Source organism: Ictidomys tridecemlineatus, chromosome 6 (assembly GCF_052094955.1).
Source record: "Ictidomys tridecemlineatus isolate mIctTri1 chromosome 6, mIctTri1.hap1, whole genome shotgun sequence".
NCBI lineage: Eukaryota > Metazoa > Chordata > Mammalia > Rodentia > Sciuridae > Ictidomys > Ictidomys tridecemlineatus.
In genome coordinates this window covers 65,743,448-65,767,335 of record NC_135482.1, presented here as the reverse complement: position 1 = coordinate 65,767,335, position 23,888 = coordinate 65,743,448, and the positions used below count along the sequence as shown (strand labels likewise).

The 23,888-nt window shown below is 49.4% G+C and overlaps 1 protein-coding gene across 3 annotated transcripts; it reads left to right on the top strand.

The window, feature by feature from the left end:
* Positions 1-10,558: 10,558 nt before the first annotated feature.
* Cacnb3 (calcium voltage-gated channel auxiliary subunit beta 3) lies at positions 10,559-23,776 on the top strand. 3 transcript variants are annotated; one of them, XM_078014765.1, is made up of 14 exons: positions 11,644-11,832; positions 13,615-14,771; positions 18,505-18,627; positions 18,888-19,010; positions 19,427-19,542; positions 19,794-19,858; positions 20,071-20,090; positions 20,260-20,340; positions 20,493-20,551; positions 20,727-20,836; positions 21,103-21,254; positions 21,391-21,486; positions 21,606-21,755; positions 22,426-23,776. In XM_078014765.1, exons 2-14 carry the CDS (start codon positions 14,727-14,729, stop codon positions 22,738-22,740), a joined length of 1,455 nt encoding a protein of 484 aa, XP_077870891.1. In that variant the 5' UTR covers positions 11,644-11,832; positions 13,615-14,726; the 3' UTR covers positions 22,741-23,776. The 3 variants fall into 3 exon arrangements, with proteins under 3 accessions (XP_021581803.1, XP_077870891.1, XP_005324945.1); XM_021726128.3 differs by lacking the exons at positions 11,644-11,832; positions 13,615-14,771 and adding an exon at positions 10,559-10,686; XM_005324888.5 differs by lacking the exon at positions 13,615-14,771.
* Positions 23,777-23,888: the final 112 nt, after the last annotated feature.

The window sequence follows — 23,888 nt, the reverse complement described above, 5'->3', positions numbered from 1 at the left end:
ATTATTTTCCTTTTCTCTCTCTCTCTCTCTCTCTCTCTCTCTCTCTCTCTCTCTCTCTCTCTCTCTCTTTTTTTTTTTTTTACTGAGGTTGAAGCCCAGAGCCTTGTGTAGGCTAGGCAAGTAGACAAGTACTCTACCACTGAGCCACACCCCCAGTCTGGAATTTTTTGTGGGGTTGACTGGAGAATGAACCCAGCAGCGTTCTCCCACTGCACTATATCCACAGCCCTTATTGTATTTTTATTTTGAGACGGTGCCTCACTAACTTGCCCAGACTTCCCTGGAATTTGTGATCCTCCTGCCTCAGCCTCTGGAGAGGCTGGAATTATAGGTGTCCATTACCTCACCCTGCTGAGATCCCAGATTTAAGACAAACAAAAATAGGGACATTAATGGGGCAATTGGGGAACTTTCGGTTAGATATTAGTGTATTGTTTCCCAAGTATGGTAACTGTCTTGGTTATATAGAAATTACCCTGTCTGGGGAATGTATGATGAAGTGTTTAGGAATGAAGTTGATATCTGCAACTCAGATGGCTTAGCAAAACCAAAGAGAAAAAGCAAATGCAGGAACAATAATAGCTAATGAATCTAGGTGAAAGGTAGATATGCAATCCCTGTATTATTCTTGCCAGTTTTCTGTAAGTTTAAATTTTTTTAAGATAGAAAGTTAAGGAAATGCCAAACCTTCTAAGTTTTGATACCAGCAGGAAAGTACTCCAAAAGAGGAAAATAACAGTGTACTGTGGTTCCCCTAAATTTCCAATTTCCCACAGAGGAAGGGTGGAGGGTATGACCATGAATACCTACTCTACCCAATCAGCATCATGAATGCCGGGTACAGCAAGGCAGGCCTACTGAGTAATATTTATTCAGAAATAATTTGATATTTGACATTTCCCCCAAAACATCAAATTTGTCATGGAATTTTTTTTTTTTTGTACCAGAGATTGAACCAGGGGCACTTAACCACTGAGCCACACCCCTAACTCTTTCTTATATTTTATTTAGAGACAGGGTCAGGCTGGGGATGTGGCTCAAGAGGTAGCGCGCTCTCCTGGCATGCGTGTGGTCCAGGTTCGAGCCTCAGCACCACATACAAATAGAGATGTTATGTCCGCCGAAAACTGAAAAATAAACATTAAAATTCTCTCTCTCTCTCTCTCTCTCTCTCTCTCTCTCTCTCTCCCCCCCCTCTCTATCTTTAAAAAAAAAAAAAACAATCATTAGAGTCAGGGTCTCACTGAGTTGCTTACAACCTCACTAGGCTGGCATTGAACTCCCAATCCTCCTGCTTCAGCCTCCTGAGCCACTGGGATTATAGGCATGCACCATCACACCATGGAACATTTTTGTTGTCAGTTGACCCTTATTTTATTTATATGCGATGCTGAGAATTGGACCCAGTGCCTCACACATGCTAGGCAAGCACTCTATCACTGAGTGACAAACCCACTCCTATCTTGGAAAATTTAAAAAAATTTTTTTTTAGTTGTCAATGGACCTTTATTTAATTAATTTGTTTACTTATATGCAGGTGCTAAGGATCAAACCTAGGGCCTCACATATGCCAGGCAACTGCTTTACCCCTGAGCAACATGCCCAGCCCGCTGTCTTGGAAATTTTAACAATTTTGTTCACCTTCTTAGTGTTTTTTTTTTTTTTAAGTTGAAGATGGACATAATACTCTGTTTTATTTATTTATTTTTATGTGGTGCTAAGGATTGAACCCAGTGTCTCACAGGTGCTAGGCAAGCATTCTACTACTGAGCTACAACCCCAGCTTGACCTTATTAAATTTTTTTTTTAATTTTGCAGTTGAATTTATTTTCACTGAATAAGGTCATCATAATCTTTTTAGTGCTTAGAACATCTGAAAGTCATAATGTAACCCCACACCCACCCCAGACAAGCAGGCTAGGAGCCCTAGCTCCTAAGGCAGGAAAACCAGGAAACTACACAAGGTAACTGGAAAACTGTTTTATAAAAAAGCCCTTTAGAATTGGTAGCAGTTATGTGGGAGGCAAGATGTGCAAAGGGCCCCAGTCTGGGAGTCCGCAAATGAAGCTAGCGGAAGTATGGATGGAAAATTTGTAATTCAGTCTACCCTGAGCTGGATTTGTTGTTACTGTTGTTTTAATTATTTTTAATTGTAGATGGACACAATAACTTTATTTTATTTATTTATTTTTATGTGGTGCTAAGGATCAAACCCAGGGCCTCACACGTGCAATTAAAGTGTTCTACCACTAAGCCACACCCCCAGACCTAGGTTTTATTTTGTTGGTTTGTTTCTTTTGGTGCTGAAGGTTAAATACTCTGGACTGTTTTATAGTTCATGTATTTTCATTGTTTATTTTCTTTCTGTTCTTCCTTAATATTAGTAAAGCTTTTTTGTTTACATATTTCTTGGGAATCTCTCAGCTATGTTGAAAAAAATCAAGTCAAGAAGATTATGTCTTTTGGGGCATAGGTCTAAAGGGGAGGGAGCCTTCCAGAGTAGAATCCTTGGGCAAGTGTGTTTTACAGAAAATCTATTTAACTCCCCCCCCATCCTCCTCCTGCTCTTTCCCTTTTCTGGGTTACCCCCTCCTCCCGACACATACCCTATATCCTTTCCAGTGTGGTATAATGAACAAACCACTCTGGGCTCTGCAGTCAAGGGCACTGGGATTTCAACTAGTTAGAATGTGACATGGACAATCCTCAAAACTTATTCTTCCTGCCAGATGCATGCCTGTAATCTCAGTGGTTTGGAAGACTGAGGCAGGAGGATGGTGAGTTCAAAGCCAGCTCAGTAACTTGGTGAGACCCTAAGCAACTCATCAAGACCCTTACTCTAAATAAAATATTAAAAAGGGCTGGGGATATGGCTCAGAGGTTAAGAGTCCCTGGGTTCAATCTCCAGTATAAAATAAATAAATAAATACACACACACACACACACACACACACACACACATATTTCCTTTTAACAAATATTCACTAATGCCAGCTAGGCTGCAAGCACAATTGTAGGTGCTAGGGATACAGTGGAAAGCAAAGACTGACCTGGTTTCTGCTCTCATGCAACTTGCACTGTAGTCCAGGGAGGCAGACAATAGAGACATACACAAATGAGTAAGAAAAGTATAAAGCATGAAAAGTGTGTTGTGAATCTGGCTACATTCTATGATTCCGATTATATGATATTCTGGAAAAAGCAAAACTATGGAGACAGTAAAAAGATCAGTCGTCTCCAGGAGCTGAGGGAAAAGAAGGAGTGAAGAGGTGAAATACAGAGGATATTTAGCAAGGTGAAATTATACTGTACTGGTAGATAGATGTCATTATACATTTGTCCAAACTCACAGAGTATTCAACACCAAGAGTGAACCCTAGCGTAAACTTTAGATTTTGAGTGATAATGATGTGTTGCTATAGATTGATTTTAACAAATTTACCATGCTGGTATTGGATACTGATATTGGGAGAGACTGGGCATGTGTGGGGGCAGAGCATAAATGGGAGTTCTTAACTTTCTGCTCAATTTTGCTAGGAATTTAAAACTATTCTAAAAGATAAAGTCTATATTTTATAAAGTGTGCTGCAGAAAATTCACGTGTGATAAAGGGTAACTAAAGGCATTTACTTCTAGGTAGGGTGAAAAAGAAAGTTCTAAGGCTGTTTTCTTGTGTATAAAATGGAGGTGAGGGTATTTGTCTTCACATTTGTTGCTTTGAAGTTGAAATAATATGTACATTAAAATGCCTCTTAAATTGCTCTCTCTCTCTTCTCAAGTGAAAAAATATGGAAGAGTATACATAATGTATTGGTACACACCCCCAGTGACCCCTGCCAACTAGCATTCAGGCCCTGGTGTAACTTCTATTCAACACTCTGAGTGTGGCCTGAACCCTTAAGAATAAAATGCAGCAAAAGTGATGAGATATCACTTTCAAAATTAGGTTATAAAGAGACTTTTATTCCTACCTCCACTCCTCTGAGAAATAAGCTGCCATGCTGTGAATCACCTTATCAAAGAGATCCAGATGGCAAGGAACTGATGAATCCAGCCAACAGCCTACAAGGACCTAAGTGAGTGAGGCCTCACAACTATTGGATATAATGAGTGTTCACTGTGTGGTCCTCAGTTGGATACTGATTGGGATTTATCAGCCAGCCATAAAAGACATTAGGAGGCTAACTGGGAGGATTCGAATATTGACTAGAAAATAAAAATGAATGAAATGGAAAGGTGAAGATCATTGACTAAAAAAAAACAAAAGCAAGTTCAAAACAGCATGTTTATTATGATCTCATTTTGTAAAAACAGAAAACAAGGCTGGGGTTGTAGTTCAGTGATAGAGCGCTTGCTTAATATGTGTGAGGCACTGGGTTGGATTCTCAGCACCACATATAAATAAAGATTGACAACAGAACAATTAAATTTTTTTAGAAAAACAGAAACAATTAAAAATTTTTTTAGAAAAACAAAACATTCATGTGTTCGTGAAAGGAGATTTTTCTATAACCCCACAGTTTCATTTCTAGATATATATTCAAGACAGAAATCAGTTCATATGTATACTAAAAAATATTTTCAAGAATGTTCAGAGCAATTTTATTCATCATAGATCAAATTGGAATCACCTTAAATATTCCCCAATAGAAGAATGGGTAACTAAATTATGGTATATTCTATTTTTTTTTTTTTTTTTTTTATTTTTAATTTTTAATCTTTATTTTTTAGTTCTCGGCAGACACAACATCTTTGGTGGTATGTGGTGCTGAGGATCGAACCCGGGCCGCACGCATGCCAGGCGAGCGTGCTACCGCTTGAGCCACATCCCCAGCCCGGTATATTCTAATAAGAGAACACAGCAGTGAAAAAGACAAGGATGAACCTCAGACATACAATACTGGGGATGAAGACAGATTCAAAACAGCACAATACACACTATAGCATTCTTTTATATGAAGTTCAAGAAAGGCAGATCTAATCTAAGATGATAAGCATCTGATAGGACGCTGCAGGCTAACTGGGAAGGGGTCTGAGGAAAATATCTGGGTTGAAGATAAGGTCTTCATCTAGATGTAGATATATAGATAAAAATACAAAAAAAAAAACCCAAGTTGACATTTAATATTTACACACTTTAAACAACAGAGTTATATCTCACTTTGAACATTTCTTCTTCTTCTTCTTCTTCTTTTCTTTTCCTGCAGTGCGGAGACTCAAACCCAAGACTTTGCACATACTGGGTAAGTGTTCTGCCACTAAGCTGTAGGCCCGGTTCCTATTCATTTTTTTTTCTTTTTATTCAGGGCCTTGCTAAGTTACTGAGGCTGGCTTTGAACTTGTGATTTTCCTGCCTCAGCCTCCCAAGCCAAGCCACTGGGATTACAGGCATGCACCACCACACCCAGCTTCCAGTACATTTTTCTTAAAAAAAAAAAAAAAAAATCCAGGAGTCTGGGGATGTAGCTCAGAGGTAGAATGTTTGCCTAATATGTAGGAGGCCCTGGGTTCCATCACTAAATAAAAGAAAAATAAAAAAGATCCAGATGATCTACACTAAAATTATTAATAGTAGTCATTTCTTGGGGATGGGAATATGATGTTTTGATTTGTTTTATTGCTTATCTGTATTTTTCTAATTTTTTTATAATACATAAGGCCTGAGTCTGTAATAATAAAAGGTTATTTTAAAAACTGCATTCCAAATCCTTAATATTATTCATGTTGCCTCAGGGGAAAGTCAAGAAATGTACTTACTGCATTATTCCTGAAGGAGAGAGAGGTGTGGCCACGCATAATACAAAGGAATGAAGTGCTACTCACTGTGGCATCTGGCTCTGGGGGACTTTTCAGGGGAAGTCCCAAGTCTTGAGTCCAGAGCATGTGGAAGGTCCCAGTGGACCAGACTATCCGGCCCTTGCACTGTAATGGAAAGAACCCAGGAGGTAGAATCTGAAGATCTGGGTCTGAATCCAGATTCAACCCCAGATCCAACCGTTGACTAATTGTGGCCTTTGGCAAGTCATTTAATCTCAGAAGTGGAAGGAACCTTTAAAGTTCCTTCTGTGGGTTAGTCACAGGTCAGGAGCTAAAACCCCAGTCACTGACCTGTGCAGGTTCTTTCCACTATGTGCTACTTCCTTGCCTTTATTTTTTATTTTTATTTTTGGTTCTGAGGATTGAACCCAGGGCACTTAACCACTCAGCCACATTCCAGCCCTTTTTGTTCTATTCTGAGACAAGGTCTCACTAAGCCTTGCTAAATTGCTGAGGCTGACCTCAAACTTGTGATCCTCCTACCTCAGCCTCTTTAGTTGCTGAGATTATAGGTGTGGACCACCATGTCCAGCTGCTTCCCTTTTGATACTCCTACTCCCAATAACTTTGATATAGCAATTTACATTTTTTGAAACACACTGTTCCTGTTGAATACTCCCAGAATCTTGTGATAAATGAACATTGTTCTTTCCCCTTTTTATTTCATTTTTTTCAAAGATAGCTTTAGCTGAGCACAGTGGTACACAACTGTGTTCCCAGAGGCTCAGGAGGCTGAGGAAGGGAATTGAAGTTCAAGGCCAGTCTTAGCAATGTAGGAGACCCTGTCTCAAATTTTTAAAATAAATAAAAAGTTCTGGGGCTGGGAATGTGGCTCAAGCAGTAGTGCTCTTGCCTGGCATGTGTGTGGCCCGGGTTCGATCCTCAGCACCACAAACAAACAAAGATGTTGTATTTGCTGAAAACTAAAAAAAATAAATAAAAATTTAAAATAAATAAATAAATAAATAAATAAATAGAAAGTTCTGCAGATATAGATCAGTGGTAAAGTGCCCCTGAATTCAATCTCCAGTACCAAATAAATACATAAGTTTAAAAATAAATAAAGATAGCTTGTTTGCTTCATGTATTTGTTTGTTTGTTGTGGTGCTGGGACAGAACCCAGGGCCTTGTGCATACTAAGGCAAGCAGTCTGCCACTGAACCATATCAGTCATTCACTGGTACATCAGTGGTTTCTGAGATAATAAATGGCTTGCCCACAACTAGTAAATGGTAGGATTAGAACTTGCATTCTTGTCTTCAGACTCCAAATCCTGCCTTCTTTCCATAGTTCCAGGTGGCCTGTGTAGGTCCCTGACACTTAACTGCCTTCTACTCACAACACACATGCAGGATCTCATTTGGGGCAGAGGCATGAGAGCTCTGCACAGAGCATTCTTGGTTAGCTAACAGACCATACTGGGGCTGACCTCAGGTTGTTCAAGGAAGAACCCAGACTCCTTCTGCCTCTAGTACCCCAGAGGCTTTACAAGAATACAAACTTCCAAATCTAGGCAGTCACAAGGGTCAAGGGTCCTTCTGTTCTAATTTCCAACCTGGTTCCAGATGGCTGCCAGCTCCCTCTGTTCTAAGAGTACCCTCCTCATTCATGAGGGGGAGCCACACTTTATCAGCCTACTTGCCTCCACCCTAAGGTCCTGCTTCCTCATCCCTATCCAGTTTCTGCCTCTCCCTAATGTTCCCTTCTCAGGACCCCAGGACTTATCATCACCCTTGAAGCCGTGAGAAGCAGAGCAAGAGGCAATGTTGTGCCCAAGGGGCAACAGCTATGAGCAGCTGGCACTATGCCCTCTTCAATAATTCATTCCTGGGGAGGCTGTAGGCACTATGCCCTCATTCTGAGCCAGAGGTGGCTACCACAGCTCAGAGCCTTACATTGGGGGAGTCAGAAGTGGGGCAGAGGGCTGGTAGAGCAAGTAGAATATACCTAACCTCCACACCCATGCTGGTACCTCCTCCCCTGCTCTTTGTTAGGGAGGGGCTCTGGTCTGGATAAGAGGAGCCATCCCGTGGACATAAGGAAACTCACACACCGCAGTGAACCAGAGAGGCAGAGAGGGGGGATCATCACAGAGCCTCAACCCACTCCGGCCAGGCCAGCTGTACATGCCGGGCTCAGCCTCACACCCCATGCTTCTGAGCCTTTTCCAGGCTATCCTTGTAAAGGATGCAAGTCCGCTTTATCCCAAGTTTTTGGCATGTTTCAGCTGCTCCCACTTGAAGAACCTCTCCTCTAAAAGTTCCGTTATCTGAATCAAACACTGCTGCCCTCATTGTTTTTTCACCCCAACTTCCCTGGCTAGCCTGATATTTACTAAGCTTATACGCCTGCAGGAGTGAATCCACCCCTTGAGCAGATGATTCAGAATCCTAAAGTGTTGGGAGTTTGGCAAGAGTGGTTCTTTGCCTCCAGGGAGGAGAAATGGTGCTAAAGTGCAGCCAGCCTCCTTCCCCACCATCCTAGGGATCCTGCCTTCCATGCCCCATGCTGAGGCAGCCCTAGAGTTCTGCTCCTTCCCCAGCCTGGTTCCCACTCCAACCTATTCTGTGGACCTGGAATCACATAATACATGCAATGGAGCCAGAGGGGAAACTGAGGTCTAAGACTAAAACAAACATATATCAAGCACCTACTGTGTGCCAGGATGAGCCAGACTCTGGACAGCAGGAGGATGAGAGTCAAGCATCTCAGCTTTCTCACCTTCCCCTTCAAAAGGCAGAACTCCCAAATCCACAGAGCAGTCACACTGTCTGTCCCAGAGTAGGTAAGTGTTAGGTCTTGAAGCCATAGCTGACTCCCCAGTCCCTCGAGGCCTGCTTGCAGGAAGGAGGGTGTAATCTTTCTGGGCACTGTCAGCAAGAAACTCTTCAGATATATTTATAGCAAATGCTGCATCAGGGGATGGAGGCTGAAAGTGCCTCGCATCAAATAACACCATGGACCCAGAGGCAGGAGGCCAGAAAAAGAAGACTGCTTGCAGCAGGAGAGACTGAGGTTTGATGTCTGAGGAACTTCCCCAGAGTAATATCTGGATTTGGCCACGGGGATTCCCTGTGGAAACTACTGCCAAATTTTCCCAGAAGAGAAGGGCTAGACATCTTTTTTGGTCTGGTAGAATAGACATAAAGGAATAGCTGTAGTGATCTCTATCCTGTCTTGCACAGATTTTCAAATACCAGGGCCACTAAGCACTGGTGTGTAGATTATGCCATGCTGAGGAGGCAAACAGAGGTTGAAATTCAGCTCTATAGCCATAGGGCAAACTCCTAGTGCAGAGCTTCATTTGTGCAGAAATTAGCCAGAAAGGTCAGCAGGGGCCCTGCCAAATATCCTGAGTCCTGACAACCTGGAAATCTGGGAGGTCAGGGGACAAGGTGAGTTGGATCCAGGGAGAAGGGATGGGCTGCCTGGAAAGTCCTCCAGCTTGTATGCTAAAGTCCAGGACCTGAATGGGCAAGTTAGGGCAAGGGACCCCTAACTTTTTCCATGCTAGAAGCCCCTCTTAGGATGCCTTCCCCAGATACTGTGAGGTCAGAGCCAGAGAAGGGAAACCTGAGGGACCTCCCTTAGGGAAGAAGAGGGGGTGTGTGTCCTGGACAGGTCTCAGAGAGGGAATGATCCTACCAGTCATCTCATACAAAGGGGCTTGGAAAAGGGCAGCTTGGGGAATCTAGAGACTGGTCTCCTGGTTGTTGCTCTGAAGCTCCGACCTTTTCTGTAGCAGATGGATATGTGAACTGATCCCGTGCACCTCAGATTCCCTCTGATAGGCTCAAGGAGAAGTAATTGATATTTCTATTTTAAAGAGGGGAGATGGTTTCTAACCATGGGTTCAGGCAGAGGGAGTAGAGGGAAGGAAGGGGAAGAGGGAGCCAGGGACAATTGCTTCTCCTATGGAAACTCAAGCTGCCCCAAGGCCCAGAGGAGCTAGTCCATTAGCCGTGGTCAGCAGCAGGGGGCGGGGTAAGGAGCGGGAGCCTCTCTCCCTCTAGGTCTTATTGCCGAATGAAAGGCAAAGCTTTTGCTCCCTTTATTAGAGCCCCCAAACAAAAACAAAACAAAAACCTCCACACACATTGTGAACACACACACACACACACACACACACACACACACACACACACAATTTATCTCCTCTGAAAGGTTGAAGCTGAGTAACTTGGGTGGGGGGGTTGGCAGTCCCTAGGGGATCGGTGGATCCTCTAACTAGACCACAGACAGAGGGGGAGTCAGTGTCCTCACAAAACACTTTCCAGGTTAAATCCAGCCCAAGGAAGAGCTGAGGGTGGTGAGAGCTCTGAGAATGGACTCTCCTACAATGTAGCTCCTTCTGGAATGGGGACAAGTGGAGGGGCAGCTGAGCAGACGGGGAGAGCAAGTCTCCTGAGATCCTCAGGGAATAAGAGGGTTGAGGGACGTGGGTCCTGATCACCCCAGAGGAAGTGGGTTTAAAGGGGAGCTGGAAAAGGGAGGGTTCTAGTAGTGCTGAGGTGAAGTTGGAGACCCAGGTCTTTCAGTCTCAGGCCTGCTACCGTGAGAGGGTCTGTCGCCCCCACTCCCAGACGCTGTCTTGGGTATGGAGAAGGGTCCAGCCTGGATGTTTGGGGTTTGGAAGAACCAATGAGAGGATGGTCCGCTGAGAAGGGTGCAGGGAGAGAGACGACTGGGATTACACCCCCGCTCCTCCCTCCCCCGCCAGAACTTGGGCTTGTCCTATTTGACGTGCCCGCCGGAGGGGCGGGAAGGGGTACTGACCCGAGAAGCTGTCCCGAGACTCTGCTCCTGCTGCCCAGTCCCGACTGGGACGCTGCCCGGCTTAACCGGACGCCCCTTTAGACCAGGATGGAGGTAGGAATGGTCCAGAGTCCGGGGACCGCGGGTGCCTCAAAGGAGACCCATGGGAATGGGTACAGAGTATACCCTATTCCCGGATCCCTTCCTGGGGATCTGGAGGTGGGATTGTAGTTCCCGGAGAGAGGGAGTGGGATTCTAGGCTTCGGCGGGATCTCTTTAGGGGCTGCGCCAGGTCAGGGCAGCGCCTCCTGCTGGCAAGAGACAGGACCCCCGGTGGGTGCAGCCACCTGGAGGACGTGCGCAGACACCTGGCCAGCGAGCCCAGGAGGCACTGCAACCAATGGGGAAGGAGCCACCTCGCTTCGCCTCGCCCTTTGCGGGGTGCAGGACTCAGGAAAGAGGGAAGACGGTAGAGATTCCCCCGGGAGCGGGGAGCGTCGCGGCTGGACTGTCTCCAAATAAATCCCGCAGAAGCCCCAGGGTCTGGCCCCTGGGAGGGGTAGATGGACTTGGCTTCTCTGGAGCCCTGAGGGGGCGCCCTGAAGCTTCGGCAAGCAAGCCGAACGCTAGCATTCTTCCTTTTTGGTCCTTCCCTCGGCTGAAGTCGGGGTCGCGGCTGCCGCTGGGATCGCGGTGCCTTTCTTCCTGGGGTACAGGAGTGTAAGCGCAGAACGCGGGAAGCAAGGTCAGGGCGGCAGAACCCTCTCCTAAAGATCAGGTGCCAGGGCAGACTTTGAACTATTCCCGCCCTTCTCTCCTGCGGCGGTGGGAGCTCCAGGGTCCCTACCCTTTCCCGGGAGGAGGTATAGGAAGACGCGGAGGGGGAAGGGAAGATGGGAAGGGAGAGCGAGCGATTGGGTCGGAAGGACAAAGGGAGGCACCCAGATGAACAGAGAACAGGGATCGTGGAGAGAGACGGAAGTGGAAAGAGGCAGGACTGAAAGGCAAAGGGAGGCGGCGAGGAAGGGAGGGGGAAGGGAGGGAGGAGGAAAAGGGGAGGAACCAGGAGCGAGGGAAGGGAGCAGGCGGCTGAGTCGGGCAGGCGTGGGGCGAGGCCAAGCGTGCAGGCGGGAGCCAGTGTGCAGAACAGCGGCTGGGTCCTGCTCCCGCCTCGGAGCCCCTGGCCCGGGGGAGGGGGAGAAGCCAATAGCCCGGTCTATGTCTTTTTCTGACTCCAGTGCAACCTTCCTGCTGAACGAGGTAACTACGGGCACCCCCCCTCTTTCCCAGTGGGTGGGAGGAGAGCTCTGCTTCAAGCTTAGGAGAGGGCCCACATTTGGGGGAGACTGCAGCATGATGAGGGAGGGGAAACCAGAGGTAAGGCCAAGGATAAAAGGGCCACTGGGTAAAAGAGGAAGGGGCAGCCAGACCTCCTTAGTATTGGGACTGGATTGGGAGGGAGGACTGATTGGGGAGCCAGAAAATAGGCTGGATTAATAGGAAGGCTCTCCCAAGTTCCCCCTGGTGCCCATTCTAAGTTCCCTGGGGGCAGCCTAGCAGCTAGAATGCTACCGATCTCCATTTAGTCCAGAAGTCCTAGCTCCTGCCTCAGTTTCTCTACTCGATGCCTGGGGATTGGGATATGCGCAGCTTAGAGAAGCTATAATGCATTCTAGAGACTCTCCTAAACCTGGTTATTTCAGCTTTGCCTCTTAGGTCCTGCATCCATGATTAGTATGGTATGAGAACTGGAGTAGGCAGGTTTGGGTGAGGTGAGAAATGAAAGGAGTATGGGGAGGTGGAAGGGAGGCTCTGAAGCACCAAAGGGACCCAGGGGATGAGCCCAGATATGAAGAACTTGAACCGATCTCCTGGGAGTAGTGGGCATGGCAACTCATGCCTCAGGAGCAGACTTACACACCATTGTCCCAGCTGGGGATGAAGGCAACAAGGTGTGTGAGGAAGGAGTGCTGCTAATGGCAGATCTTCTGTTACAGATAGTCCCAGAACCTCATGTGCATAGGGAGAGTCCAAAAAGAAGAGACCAGGAGAGTAGATTCAGGGATGAGAGAGAACCATTAGGACCATCTCCCAGGAGGGCACTCTTTCACACCTCTCTACCCTCTGAATGGAGAGGGGGAAAAAAGGAGGATACAAGGAACAGTGAGGAACTGGGAGAGGACACAAAAGTGAAAAGACAGTATCTGGGACCTTCCAGTACAGAAAAACCAATATATCACCCCTACACCTGCAGGAATGAGAGGGAATTGTGAAATCTGACTGTCTCCCTCAGTTGTGACCAGCATTCTCAGTCACAGGGACTGCAACAGTTATCTGCCAACCCCAGGAGAAAGAAGGGCTGAAGTGGCCCACTCAAAGGTGTGGGCAGACAAATTTGACAGTCTGAAGATGAGTCCCCTTCACTTTTTCTTGCCAAGGGAATAGGAAGAAGTGATACAGGTGGCAAGTTAGTTGATTTGTGTGATCTTCTCTCTCCTATGCACTGTGCCTTCTGCTATGAATCTTATCAAACCCATTACAGTTTTGGCTTTCTGATTTCCCTTTAGCCTCCAATGGTAAAAGGGATGAGCAAATTCCTGAACTCACCCTCCTGGGTATGAGAAACTGGGAATGGAAAGGACTGAGTTTAGGGACAAGAGCATAGACCAAAGTGTATGCTCCAAAGGTAATTCAGGTCTATCACATCCTCCTCTTGGGGTGCTCAGGTAGGTGGTGAGAATTCAAATGAATAATTATGCGCAGGGAATGCAAAAAGGAGGAAACTTAAGTGGGTAGATTTGGGGAAAATTTTCTTGAAGACAAGGGCTGCTGCTCTATCTCAAATCGCAGTACTCCTTTGAAGGAGACTGAGTGATGCAGAGTAGAACTGTGGCTAGAACTAGGATAGTGCCCACCCTATCTCGGACCTTTTGCAAAGCAGGAGATTTGCAATTTTGTCCTCCCAACCCTAGTGTGCCACGATCCCACCTTTTTTCTCACCCACCTACCGCCATCCTCTGGTTTCTTCCCCTTTCTCTTTAGGTTCACCTAAAACAGCCCCTTCCTGCTCCAGTTCCCACAGATGCCTTGGCAATGCCTGGCACAATCCTTGGCAAGGAATTTAGGAAGGGAACCTCCATCCTGGCCCGGCTAGGATGAAATCTGCCCGCGCAACAGGTGTAACGGGCCTACCCGGCTTGGGAAATTCCCCCCTTCTCAAGGGTTGGGCGACGCCGCCTTTTGCTGCAGCCTAGTACAGACCGGGCCAAGCACCTGTTGAGACAGGGGCTGCTTTGAAGGCATCGGCCTGGGGTCGCCAAACCCATTCCTCCCCAGTATTACTACGGGGTTTGCATTTGGAGTCTCAGAGGGAGCGATAACACTCCAGACACACCGCCTTCTCACCTGGGACCCTCCCTGTCTGCTGCCCGTCGCTCCTCCCCACCCCCCGTTCCACCTCCCCGGCTTCTCCAGTGACCCTCAGTCTTCGCATTTTCCTTCCTCTGCCTCGATTACTGCTTTTTGTCCTCTCTTGCCTTCCCGTCACCGTGGTCTCTGCGGTCTTGGCCCAGGTCGCGCCTCCTCCCTGCCTCGCGCCCCCTCCCCTCCCCCCGCGGCAGCCCTTTGTTTCCCCGCGGAGTAGTTCCTGGGTTGCTGAGCGTCTCTGTCTCCGCATCTCTCCTCGCCCCGCCTCCTCCCGCCCGGATCCGCCCCGCCCGCAGCCTCTCCTCCCTTCCTCCCCGCTGCCCCTGCCCCAGAGGTGCTGGGGGACCCACCTTCCCCAACTCGCGCCCGCCGCCTCCCGGGCCCAGTCCCCCCACCGCTCCCAGGCCGCGGCGCCCCCGCCGCCTCCGCCTTCCCGGGAGGGGGTCAGGTGGGCGGGCACTATTGTTGTAGGAGCCGGCGCCAGATTCCTCAGCCGCGCTTGGGGTGGGACCGGCTGGGTTTGGGGGGTGGGGAGGGGGAGCGGTGATTTGAGCTCCGAGCAGCTGGTCTTCGCGGCTCGCTCCCTCCTTCGCGCTCTCTCGCTCTCCGCCGCCGCCCGCAGGGCTGCGGGGCTCCGTGGCGTCTCGGGCGCGGCCCGCTGTCCTCGCCCCAGCCTCCGGGCCGCTCCCGCCCCCGGCGCCGCTCGCTTCCCCCACCCGGACTCCCCCATGTATGACGACTCCTACGTGCCCGGGTTTGAGGACTCGGAGGCGGTGAGTGCCCACGGGGAGGGTGGGGGTGGGGCAGTTGGGGTGACACCTCCTTTCCCTTCAACCCTTCCCCCAGTTCAGGACTTTGAAAAACGCCTCAGTGGCGGGGCAGGGCGCGTAGGGGGGCGTTCTAGGAAAGTGGAGAGATGGGTTTTCAGGCCAGGGGCTTCCAGTGCCCCAGGCCTAGACTAAGGGGTGTAGGAATGTATGGAGGGGGCACTGGAGTTGGGGGAGATTTGAGCAGGTGGCCCCAAAGCCCAGGGCAGAAGGGGAAGAGGGAGAAAGGGGTCCAGGCTATAGACACTGAGGCTTTAGAGAGGGAACACGCAATGTCTGGAGTTTAAAATTCTGGCTTAATGGGGTCTGAACACTGCTGTTGGAGAGAAATTGGTGCTCCTGGGCAGGGGGACACTCCAGACCAGTGCCTCAAGGTAAAGGACAAATTGGGGGGCTAGGGAGAACATCAGAGAGTCGGGTACCAGCTTCTTCAGTCAGAGGAATCCTAAAACTTGAGGAGCATCATCATTCCTCTCTGGTCTCCATCTCTGCAAATTGCCTTTTCTAGTCACCCTTTCTCTAGCCCAGTTTCTCTCCTAGGCTGAAACCTGGACAACTAGCACATGGGTGGCCCAGCTGACTGAGCCCCATCCATTACTCAGCCCCCTCCTGAGGCTTCCTCAGAGCAGCGGGTGTCCTGAGCTCCTGCTCAGCATGGAGGGCCTGGAGGTGAGGCCAGAGGAGCTGAGGGCCTGGGGATGGAGAGGAAGCTCTTTGCTCAGAGAACCAGGCAACCAATAAATATTTAATTCTTCTCTTTGCTTTTATCTCCTGACCCACTGAGACAAATCAGCTCATTAGGCAGTGATTCCCGGAGCAGGAGCTCAGAGAGCAGGGAGTATGCCTGGAAAGATAAGATTGGGGAGCAGCCTCAGTCCCTTGGAGCTGCCAGCCTTCCCTCAAATATCCCACAAGAAGACCTTCTTAGTAAAAGACAGCTGGCTCCGGAGGGGGCCTCTGATAGGATGAAGGGTTGAGCATTCCCAGGTCTGAAAGCACCATTGAGTCAAGTCTTCTCCCATCGCTCACCACCAGGTTCAGTATAGATGATGTTGGGGCTCAGACCAGGCAGCTGTCAGTCCTTTTCTGGGACTGAGCTCCTTCTGGGCCGAATTTTCCATGGGTCCTCTGGGGCTAATTACATTGCAGCTAGAGCAGATGATTTTCAAGGTTCTGGTGGACACCTCTTTCTGACAGTTGAAGGGACAGCTGGTGTACCCCAGGGGGCCAAGGTGAGCTTGAGAACAAACCTCTCAATGGGGCTGCAGGGCCCTAGGAGGTTCTTCCCATCCCTGGTGAGAAGGCGAGGGCTATTGCAAGAAAAAGACTGACGTGTGGATGGTATTGGAGAGGAGCCTGCTGACCCATTGCTGTTCCCCTCTGGTTCCTGGATCATCCTCCCCCACCTTCTTTCTCCTTGCCTGGCTCCTTGCTCTCCCTGAGGCCCCCTCTGAAGCAGTAGGAGGGAGATCAGGCTCTAAATAAATCCACAGGCTCATCTCCCTCCTCTCCTTCCCCCGTGCCAGGCAAGAGAGGAGCTGCAGCCTGCCCACACACTCACCAGGCAAGGGGGGCACCACCAGGGCACTGTGCCAACTCTGGCAGCTCCCAAGTACTGAGCCTCTGGCTGTTTTGGCATATCAGGGAGTGGGGAAAGTAAGACCCCAACATATGCTTTTTAGGACAGCCCTGACTTTCCCAAAGTGATATCAGAGCGTGAAAGATGAGCAAGCCCTTAGGACTTTGGAATCATGGAGAGGGGTTCCATTCTGAGCACAACTTATTAAATATTTAGGGAGAGATTCTGACATTCCCTTCCTAGTGTGAGAGGCCAACTAACTCAGATGCCCCAGACAGGGATAGTAAGATCCCTAAATAAGGCTGAGAGCCTGGGCAGCAGGGAATAAAGATGGAACTCCTCTCTCAGCACCATGCTGGGCATCTAGGAGGTCTTTCTCTGACATATGCCAAGTGAATGGTCATCCTGCCTTGCCTCCTGCCTCCTGTCCTTTTGGCTTCTGTCCACTCACTCAGCCCGCAATGTCTCACAAAGTTAGCACTTGTGTTCTAAGGCTCCTGGGAAGGAGGACTCTCACTCTATACAAAGGTTTTTTCCTGGGGCTCAGCCTCTCATTATCCAGCTGCTAAGCCAGCCTTATTTTGTTTTCAGTAGAGATAGGGAACAGCAAGAAAACTCTGCTCCTTTCAATTGAAAGGCTTTCCCCCTGAACTGTGTCCATGCCTTGGGTCTACTATAGATGTTATCTCTAGCTTAGGCTGTAGGGCCCTGACTGATACCAAGCTGACCAACCCTCTTGCCCAAGGCAGTGATGAGGAAGAAGGCATGACTAACGGGCAGGTGCTTGATGTTGCCTCTTCCACTCAGAGTCTATCTAGCCTTTACTGCCTTCTGTAGGTGACCATGCCCCATAGGCTTAACAGAATGAATATTCCTCAGCCTGGGATCCTAAAACCTCTTCTCCCACACACTCCTACAAGAACCCTTTATCCAAGCTCCTTCCTTCTCTCTGCCACTGGCATCTCAGAATTGAGCAAAGTATCCCTTCAGACTTTTTCCCTTAAAGAGGAAAACTGAGGTAGAAAACAAGATTTCATTTTCCTTAGACTTGCAGGGGAAACTCAGATATTCTAATTTCCAACCACTTGACTCTAACTCTGGGTCTTCTTATTTGTTTGGACAACTCCCTTATGGCCTTGAAGGTGGACTCTGTAACCCTTCAAATGCACCCTCTTTGCTCAAAGATCCTTTCTATGGGAAGATCTTTGAGACTCTCTTTTCATATTACCAAAGACACTCTCCCACATCCCCAGGGTCCTGTACCTCAGCTGGGTTGCTTGGCACCAGTGTAGTCTTCCTCCAGGGCCTGATATCCACCTGGGCCCAGGAAAGGGGTGGGGAAATATAGGTAGGTGTGGCCCAGCCTTTGCTGTGCCCGAGGAGATAGCTTTGTATTGCCCTCTTAGTCTGTCTGATTTGCTGCTCACACCTAGCCATATGCCCTGCAGGTGTGAAATGAAAGAAAGTGGGTGGTAGGGACAGTAAAGGGGAGGTAGCTTCCAGGAGTTGACAGCTCAGTCTTCACACTAGAGAAGAGCAAGGGCTTACCATTTGGGAGCCTTCAGAACCATGTTGGAGTAGGGAAGGTGGACCCTAAGAGGGCAAATGGCTACATCCAGACACTCAGGCCTGTGAAGTGGCAACCAGCATCTCTTGACTGTTCCTGGCTGTACTCTTCTCAAACATCTTAAGAGATGATGTCCAGGCTGCATTTTAGGCTGGTGTGAACAAGTGGGGGGGCTGGTCTCCTGGATTGAGAATTATCTCTAGCATATCATCTTCAGTACATATCATCTCCCTTCTCTGTCTCAGAGGACTTGGTAGAGAAGAGAAAAAAGGAGGGAGAAGTGATACAAAGCTGCAGTATTAATAGGCTGGGAAGGAAGGGGCCCTGATCTTTGCATATATGGATCAGACCAGCTTCCCTGTAGGTTCAGAGGCACTGTGTTCCTTCTCAGTGGATAGAAGCAGCATGAGATTCCAATTACCCCCTGGGAGATGGAGAAGCTGTAACAGAGGCACCAGTGTAGATTTAAGAGGATGCCTTTCTGGTATCCTTCACACCTGAGCCCAGGGGTCACAGCCTTTCTCCCATCCCAGGGTTCAGCTGACTCCTATACCAGCCGCCCATCTCTGGACTCAGACGTCTCCCTGGAAGAGGACCGGGAGAGTGCCCGGCGCGAAGTGGAGAGCCAGGCTCAGCAGCAGCTCGAGAGGGCCAAGGTATACCTTTTGGGTAGGAGGCCAGACTGAGGGAAACCTACACTGGGTCCTGCGGAGTCAGGAAGGATAAACTTGAGCATGAGTGTGTGTGTGTGTGTGTGTGTGTGTGTGTGTGTGTGTGTGTGTGTGTACGTGTGTGTGCACACGCAATGGGCAAAGGCTCAGGCTGACACCAAACTCCTCTACTGGAGCTCTCACCTTCCCCTGATGGTGTGCCAAAACTGGAAGGGGTGCCTTGTACTAACCGCTGAATTCTTCAGCACAAACCTGTGGCATTTGCTGTGAGGACCAATGTCAGCTACTGTGGTGTACTGGATGAGGAGTGCCCAGTCCAAGGCTCTGGAGTCAACTTTGAGGCCAAAGATTTTCTGCACATTAAAGAGGTAATCAGCTCCCCTTCCCCAAAAAGCCTCTAGCATCTACTTTTCTTGCTTCTCCCCCAATGCCTGTTACTTTAATTCTTAGTCTGTAAATAAGAAGTCTCCAAACTCTTCCATTCTTACCTTTATATACACCTGTACACCCTTTACACCCTAGACCTGATCCCTAGGTCTCCACCATTCTGAGACCTGGCTTGATCCTCAGTTTCTATATCTGTAAAGTGAGCAGTTAGATTAGTTGCCTCTGGGGTCCCCTGGGACCACTGTGATGCTGTACTCTGAAATCCTGTGGCTTGACCCTGACTGCTTTTCCTTCTAACACCTTCTCCTGTCACTGCCCTTGGCATTGCTTTTCCTCAGACCAGCTCAGCCCGAGGCCTGGGCTGGCTCCTCTCACTGCCCCTCTTGCTCCACCCCAGAAGTACAGCAATGACTGGTGGATCGGGCGGCTAGTGAAAGAGGGTGGGGACATCGCCTTCATCCCCAGCCCCCAGCACCTGGAGAGCATCCGACTCAAACAGGAGCAGAAGGCCAGGTGAGAGCAGACTGTAACTCAATAAACACACACCCCAAACGTGCACTTGGCCCACAGTACATGTCAAATGCACTACGTATGTACACAAAGACCCAGCTGTACATTATTTACACCACACAGATCTACACATACACCCACAGATGCATACTTAGCACAGGTACTCCATTTTCATAAGTGGGTGGGCATTTATACAACTATTGGATAACATAGTACATACACATTTATATTCTCTTTCCTTTTTTTCTTCTCAGGAGATCCGGGAACCCTTCTAGCCTGAGTGACATTGGCAACCGACGTTCCCCTCCTCCATCTCTAGGTAGTCTCCCCTTAACCCACCCACCTTGGGTAGATGGGTAACTAAGACACAGGGGAAAAGGGGATTCTCCCAGTGAACTGTGTGGGAAGGGGCTGGTGGAGGGATCAAAAGAACTGGGAGAAGCCCAGTGTCTCTCATGGGGAAGGGAATACCATGCTTTCAGGGCCTCTTCCCTTCACCAACTTTAATCTTTTATTTCCTTTTCCAAAAAGCCAAGCAGAAGCAAAAGCAGGTGAGTCAAGAAAGGGAGTTGGGTGGGGGGCTCATGGCTACAGGGACACTTTTCTGGGCAGTCATTGTTGGAGGGGCAGAACAGAGGGGAGGGAACCCAGAACTTCTGACTATCCCCACCACTCAGGCATAAGGCTGGTGCCAGGGCCATAATTTTGTTCATTCTGCAGGCAGAACATGTTCCCCCATATGATGTGGTGCCCTCCATGCGGCCTGTGGTGCTGGTGGGACCCTCTCTGAAAGGTTATGAGGTGAGAGGAAATCCCAACCCCAAAGAGTCACCCCTGGCAAGACTGCCATATGCAAGCCCCAGGGCCAGTGGGAAGGAGAAAACTCTGGGATCTTGTATGGGGACACTGCTCTCTCCAAGAGGGCTTGCATCAGTACTGTGCCCTCCCCCCAGGTTACAGACATGATGCAGAAGGCTCTCTTCGACTTCCTCAAACATAGATTTGATGGCAGGTAAGCTGCCCTGGCCTGGCCTGACCCGAGAACCAGAGAGAAGATCATTGACTACTTCCCCATGCCTAGAGCAAGTCTCCTCTAAAGGGAAAGCTAGAAAGCTGGGTAAGGAGAGGCTGAGGCTTTTTATGGTTTGAGGTTTGAAGCCAGCTGTGGTTTCCCACCCCTACCCCAGGATCTCCATTACCCGAGTCACAGCAGACCTCTCACTGGCAAAGAGATCTGTGCTTAACAATCCTGGCAAGAGGACCATCATAGAGCGCTCCTCCGCCCGTTCCAGCATTGGTGAGGAGTCCCCATCTCCTGCTTCTCTACCCACTCCAGAGCTAGTGAGAACCTACCTTCTCCCTTTTTTCTTGCCCAATTCCTTGTTTTTCTGCCCATCTCCTCTGCCTGCCCCAAGATAATCAAGAACCCATCCCCTCACTCAATTCCCTGGTCTTCTGCCTATCCAGGCCTCCAGTTCCTTCTAGATTGCCATTTGGGAGCCCTCAAAGTCCTGGGAGTAAATAGTGGGTGCTATTTACAGAGCACTGTGCTCCTTTCCTTAGCTGAAGTACAGAGTGAGATCGAGCGTATATTTGAGCTGGCCAAATCCCTGCAGCTAGTAGTATTGGATGCCGACACCATCAATCACCCAGCACAGCTGGCTAAGACCTCATTGGCCCCCATCATCGTCTTTGTCAAAGTATCCTCACCCAAGGTAAGTCAACAGGGGCATGGGGGAGGCCCACAGAACTGCCCCCTAGCATGCAGCACACCTCTGCTTAGGCCCTTTCCTAGGGTATGAGATTGCCCCTGAACACCACTAGTAAGTGTTCCACCCTCTCCCCCTGCAGGTACTCCAGCGGCTCATTCGCTCCCGTGGGAAATCACAAATGAAGCATCTGACAGTACAGATGATGGCATATGATAAACTAGTTCAGTGCCCACCGGTGAGTGCCTGGGTCAGCGGTTCCTATACCCACTCTTCCAGGGCAGCAGGTGTGGTAGAGATGGGCAGGGACTGCTGCCAAGAGGAAGCCAATATTCTCCCTTTACCCTCCTTCCCCAGGAGTCATTTGATGTGATTCTGGATGAAAACCAGCTGGAGGATGCCTGTGAGCACCTGGCTGAGTACCTAGAGGTTTACTGGAGGGCCACCCACCACCCAGCCCCTGGCCCTGGACTTCTGGGCCCTCCCAGTGCCATCCCTGGACTTCAGGTAACCATTTACAATTGGTTACCATTGCCAGCCAAACCACATACACTTTCTGCCCAGAGGATTTTCCTTGCCCTATCATTCAGAAGGCCAATGGATTGTTGAGCTCTCAGCTCTGCTTCCACTTTGTACAAAGCTAGTGCACATGGACCAAGGAATTTCCTGGTTGAGAGTAAATCGATAAGATGGGTAATCAAAGATTTGTTTTCTAGGGAGTCAAGAGAAACATTATCTTCAGGAGGCTGAGGCAGGAGGATTGCAAGTTTGAGGCCAGCCTCAGCAACTTAGCGAGGCCCTAAGCAACTTAGCGAGAACCTGTCTCAAAATAGAAACACAGAGGGCTGGGGATGTGGCTCAGTGGTAAAGCCCTGCTCTGGGTTCTGGGTTTAGTCCCCAGTAGCAAAAAAAAAAGGAAGGAAAGAAAGAAAGAAACATCTCCAAACCCTCCTCCCAGTCAGTTTTGGAGGCAGAGCCTGAATTTTGCAGACGTCAAAAGCTCCAATATTCTTTATCTGACCAGGAAAGATAATCCAGCATGCTTCTTCCTCACACCAATTCCTCCTATACCTGGAAATTGAGTTGAGGGGAAGAATCTTCCACTCTGCCAGAGGTGGGAGGGAGGCAGAGGCCAGATCCCATGCTGCTTCACTTAGAGCTATTGTGTGGCCCTCAGAACCAGCAGCTGCTGGGGGAGAGAGGCGAGGAGCACTCACCTCTGGAGCGGGACAGCTTGATGCCCTCAGATGAGGCCAGCGAGAGCTCCCGCCAGGCCTGGACAGGATCTTCACAACGCAGCTCACGCCACCTGGAGGAGGACTATTCAGATGCCTACCAGGACCTGTATCAGCCTCACCGCCAACACACCTCGGGGCTCCCCAGTGCTAATGGGCATGACCCCCAAGACCGGCTCCTAGCCCAGGACTCGGAGCACAACCACAATGACCGGAACTGGCAGCGCAACCGGCCTTGGCCCAAGGATAGCTACTGATGGCCTCCTGCTGGCCTACCCTGGCAGGCACAGGCACAGCTGGCTGGGATGCCCACTCCAGGCAGGTTGGAGTTAGACTGGCATTAGGCTGCCACTAGGCTCAGCTCCCACAACCCCCTGCCCAGTCCCAGGGCTGCCTGTGGTCCCAAGGTTCTGGAAGACGCAGGGGAACCCCTCACCTCCTGGGCACAGTGACCCCCTAGGCTCCCATTCCAGGTACTAGCTGTGTGTTCTGCACCCTTGGCACCTTCCTTGCCTCCTGCACAAGAAACTGCCCCACTGGGCAGTGCCCTCAGGCCAGGATCCCCTTAGCAGGGACCTTCCCACCAGACTCAGGGAAGGGATGCTCCCTCATAGTGACAAGAGGGTGGGGGCTGTGGGCAACATGGCACAAGAAGAAACAAAATTCCCAAGCAAACAACAGTCTTAATAGTCACAGGACTGAGGAGTTGTGCTTTGGGTCCAAGGGTCTCCATTCACCTCACTGCCATACATCAGGAACAAGACAATCAAAGCCCAACAGGATGGTACTTCCACCCATCAGTTGGAGTGGGGCATCCACATCCAAGACCAGGGTAGCAGGCAGGTGAGGCAGGGCTGGAGAGACCTCACCACCAAAGCTCTTAGAGAAAAAGCCCCTCCTCACACCTCCAGGAAGCTTAGCATCTGACAGGACCAGGGACATGGAGCATGGTCAAGCCAAAAGGCAGCAGGAGCCAACCTGGATTGGAAGTTTCGGGGAGGAACAGCTTAGGGGCCTCCTTGCCTTTCTCATCCTTCTGCCCTTGCATCCTGACATTTCTGTTCTCACCCTTCATGCCTCCTGGAAGATGGGGGCTCCAAAATATTCCCTGACTCATAGCTGCTGCTTGTTAGGTTAGGGTTAGATGAGGAGACATAGGACACAGTGGACAGCCCCCAGAGGCCCTGGCTACCTGGTTACCCTTGCCTTATGGCTCTAGTGTGTGACCTACAGAGCATGCTCCACAAGACCCTGTCCCATTTCACTGTCATAAATAAAACATCATGCACAGTCCCTCAGGTGTGTGTTCTATATCTGTGGGCTCAGGTGGCCAAGTTCCTCATCTTGTGCCTGCCCCAAATCTACCAGAAGGTATTTTGTCTTCCCTTCTCTCTCCAATGACCCA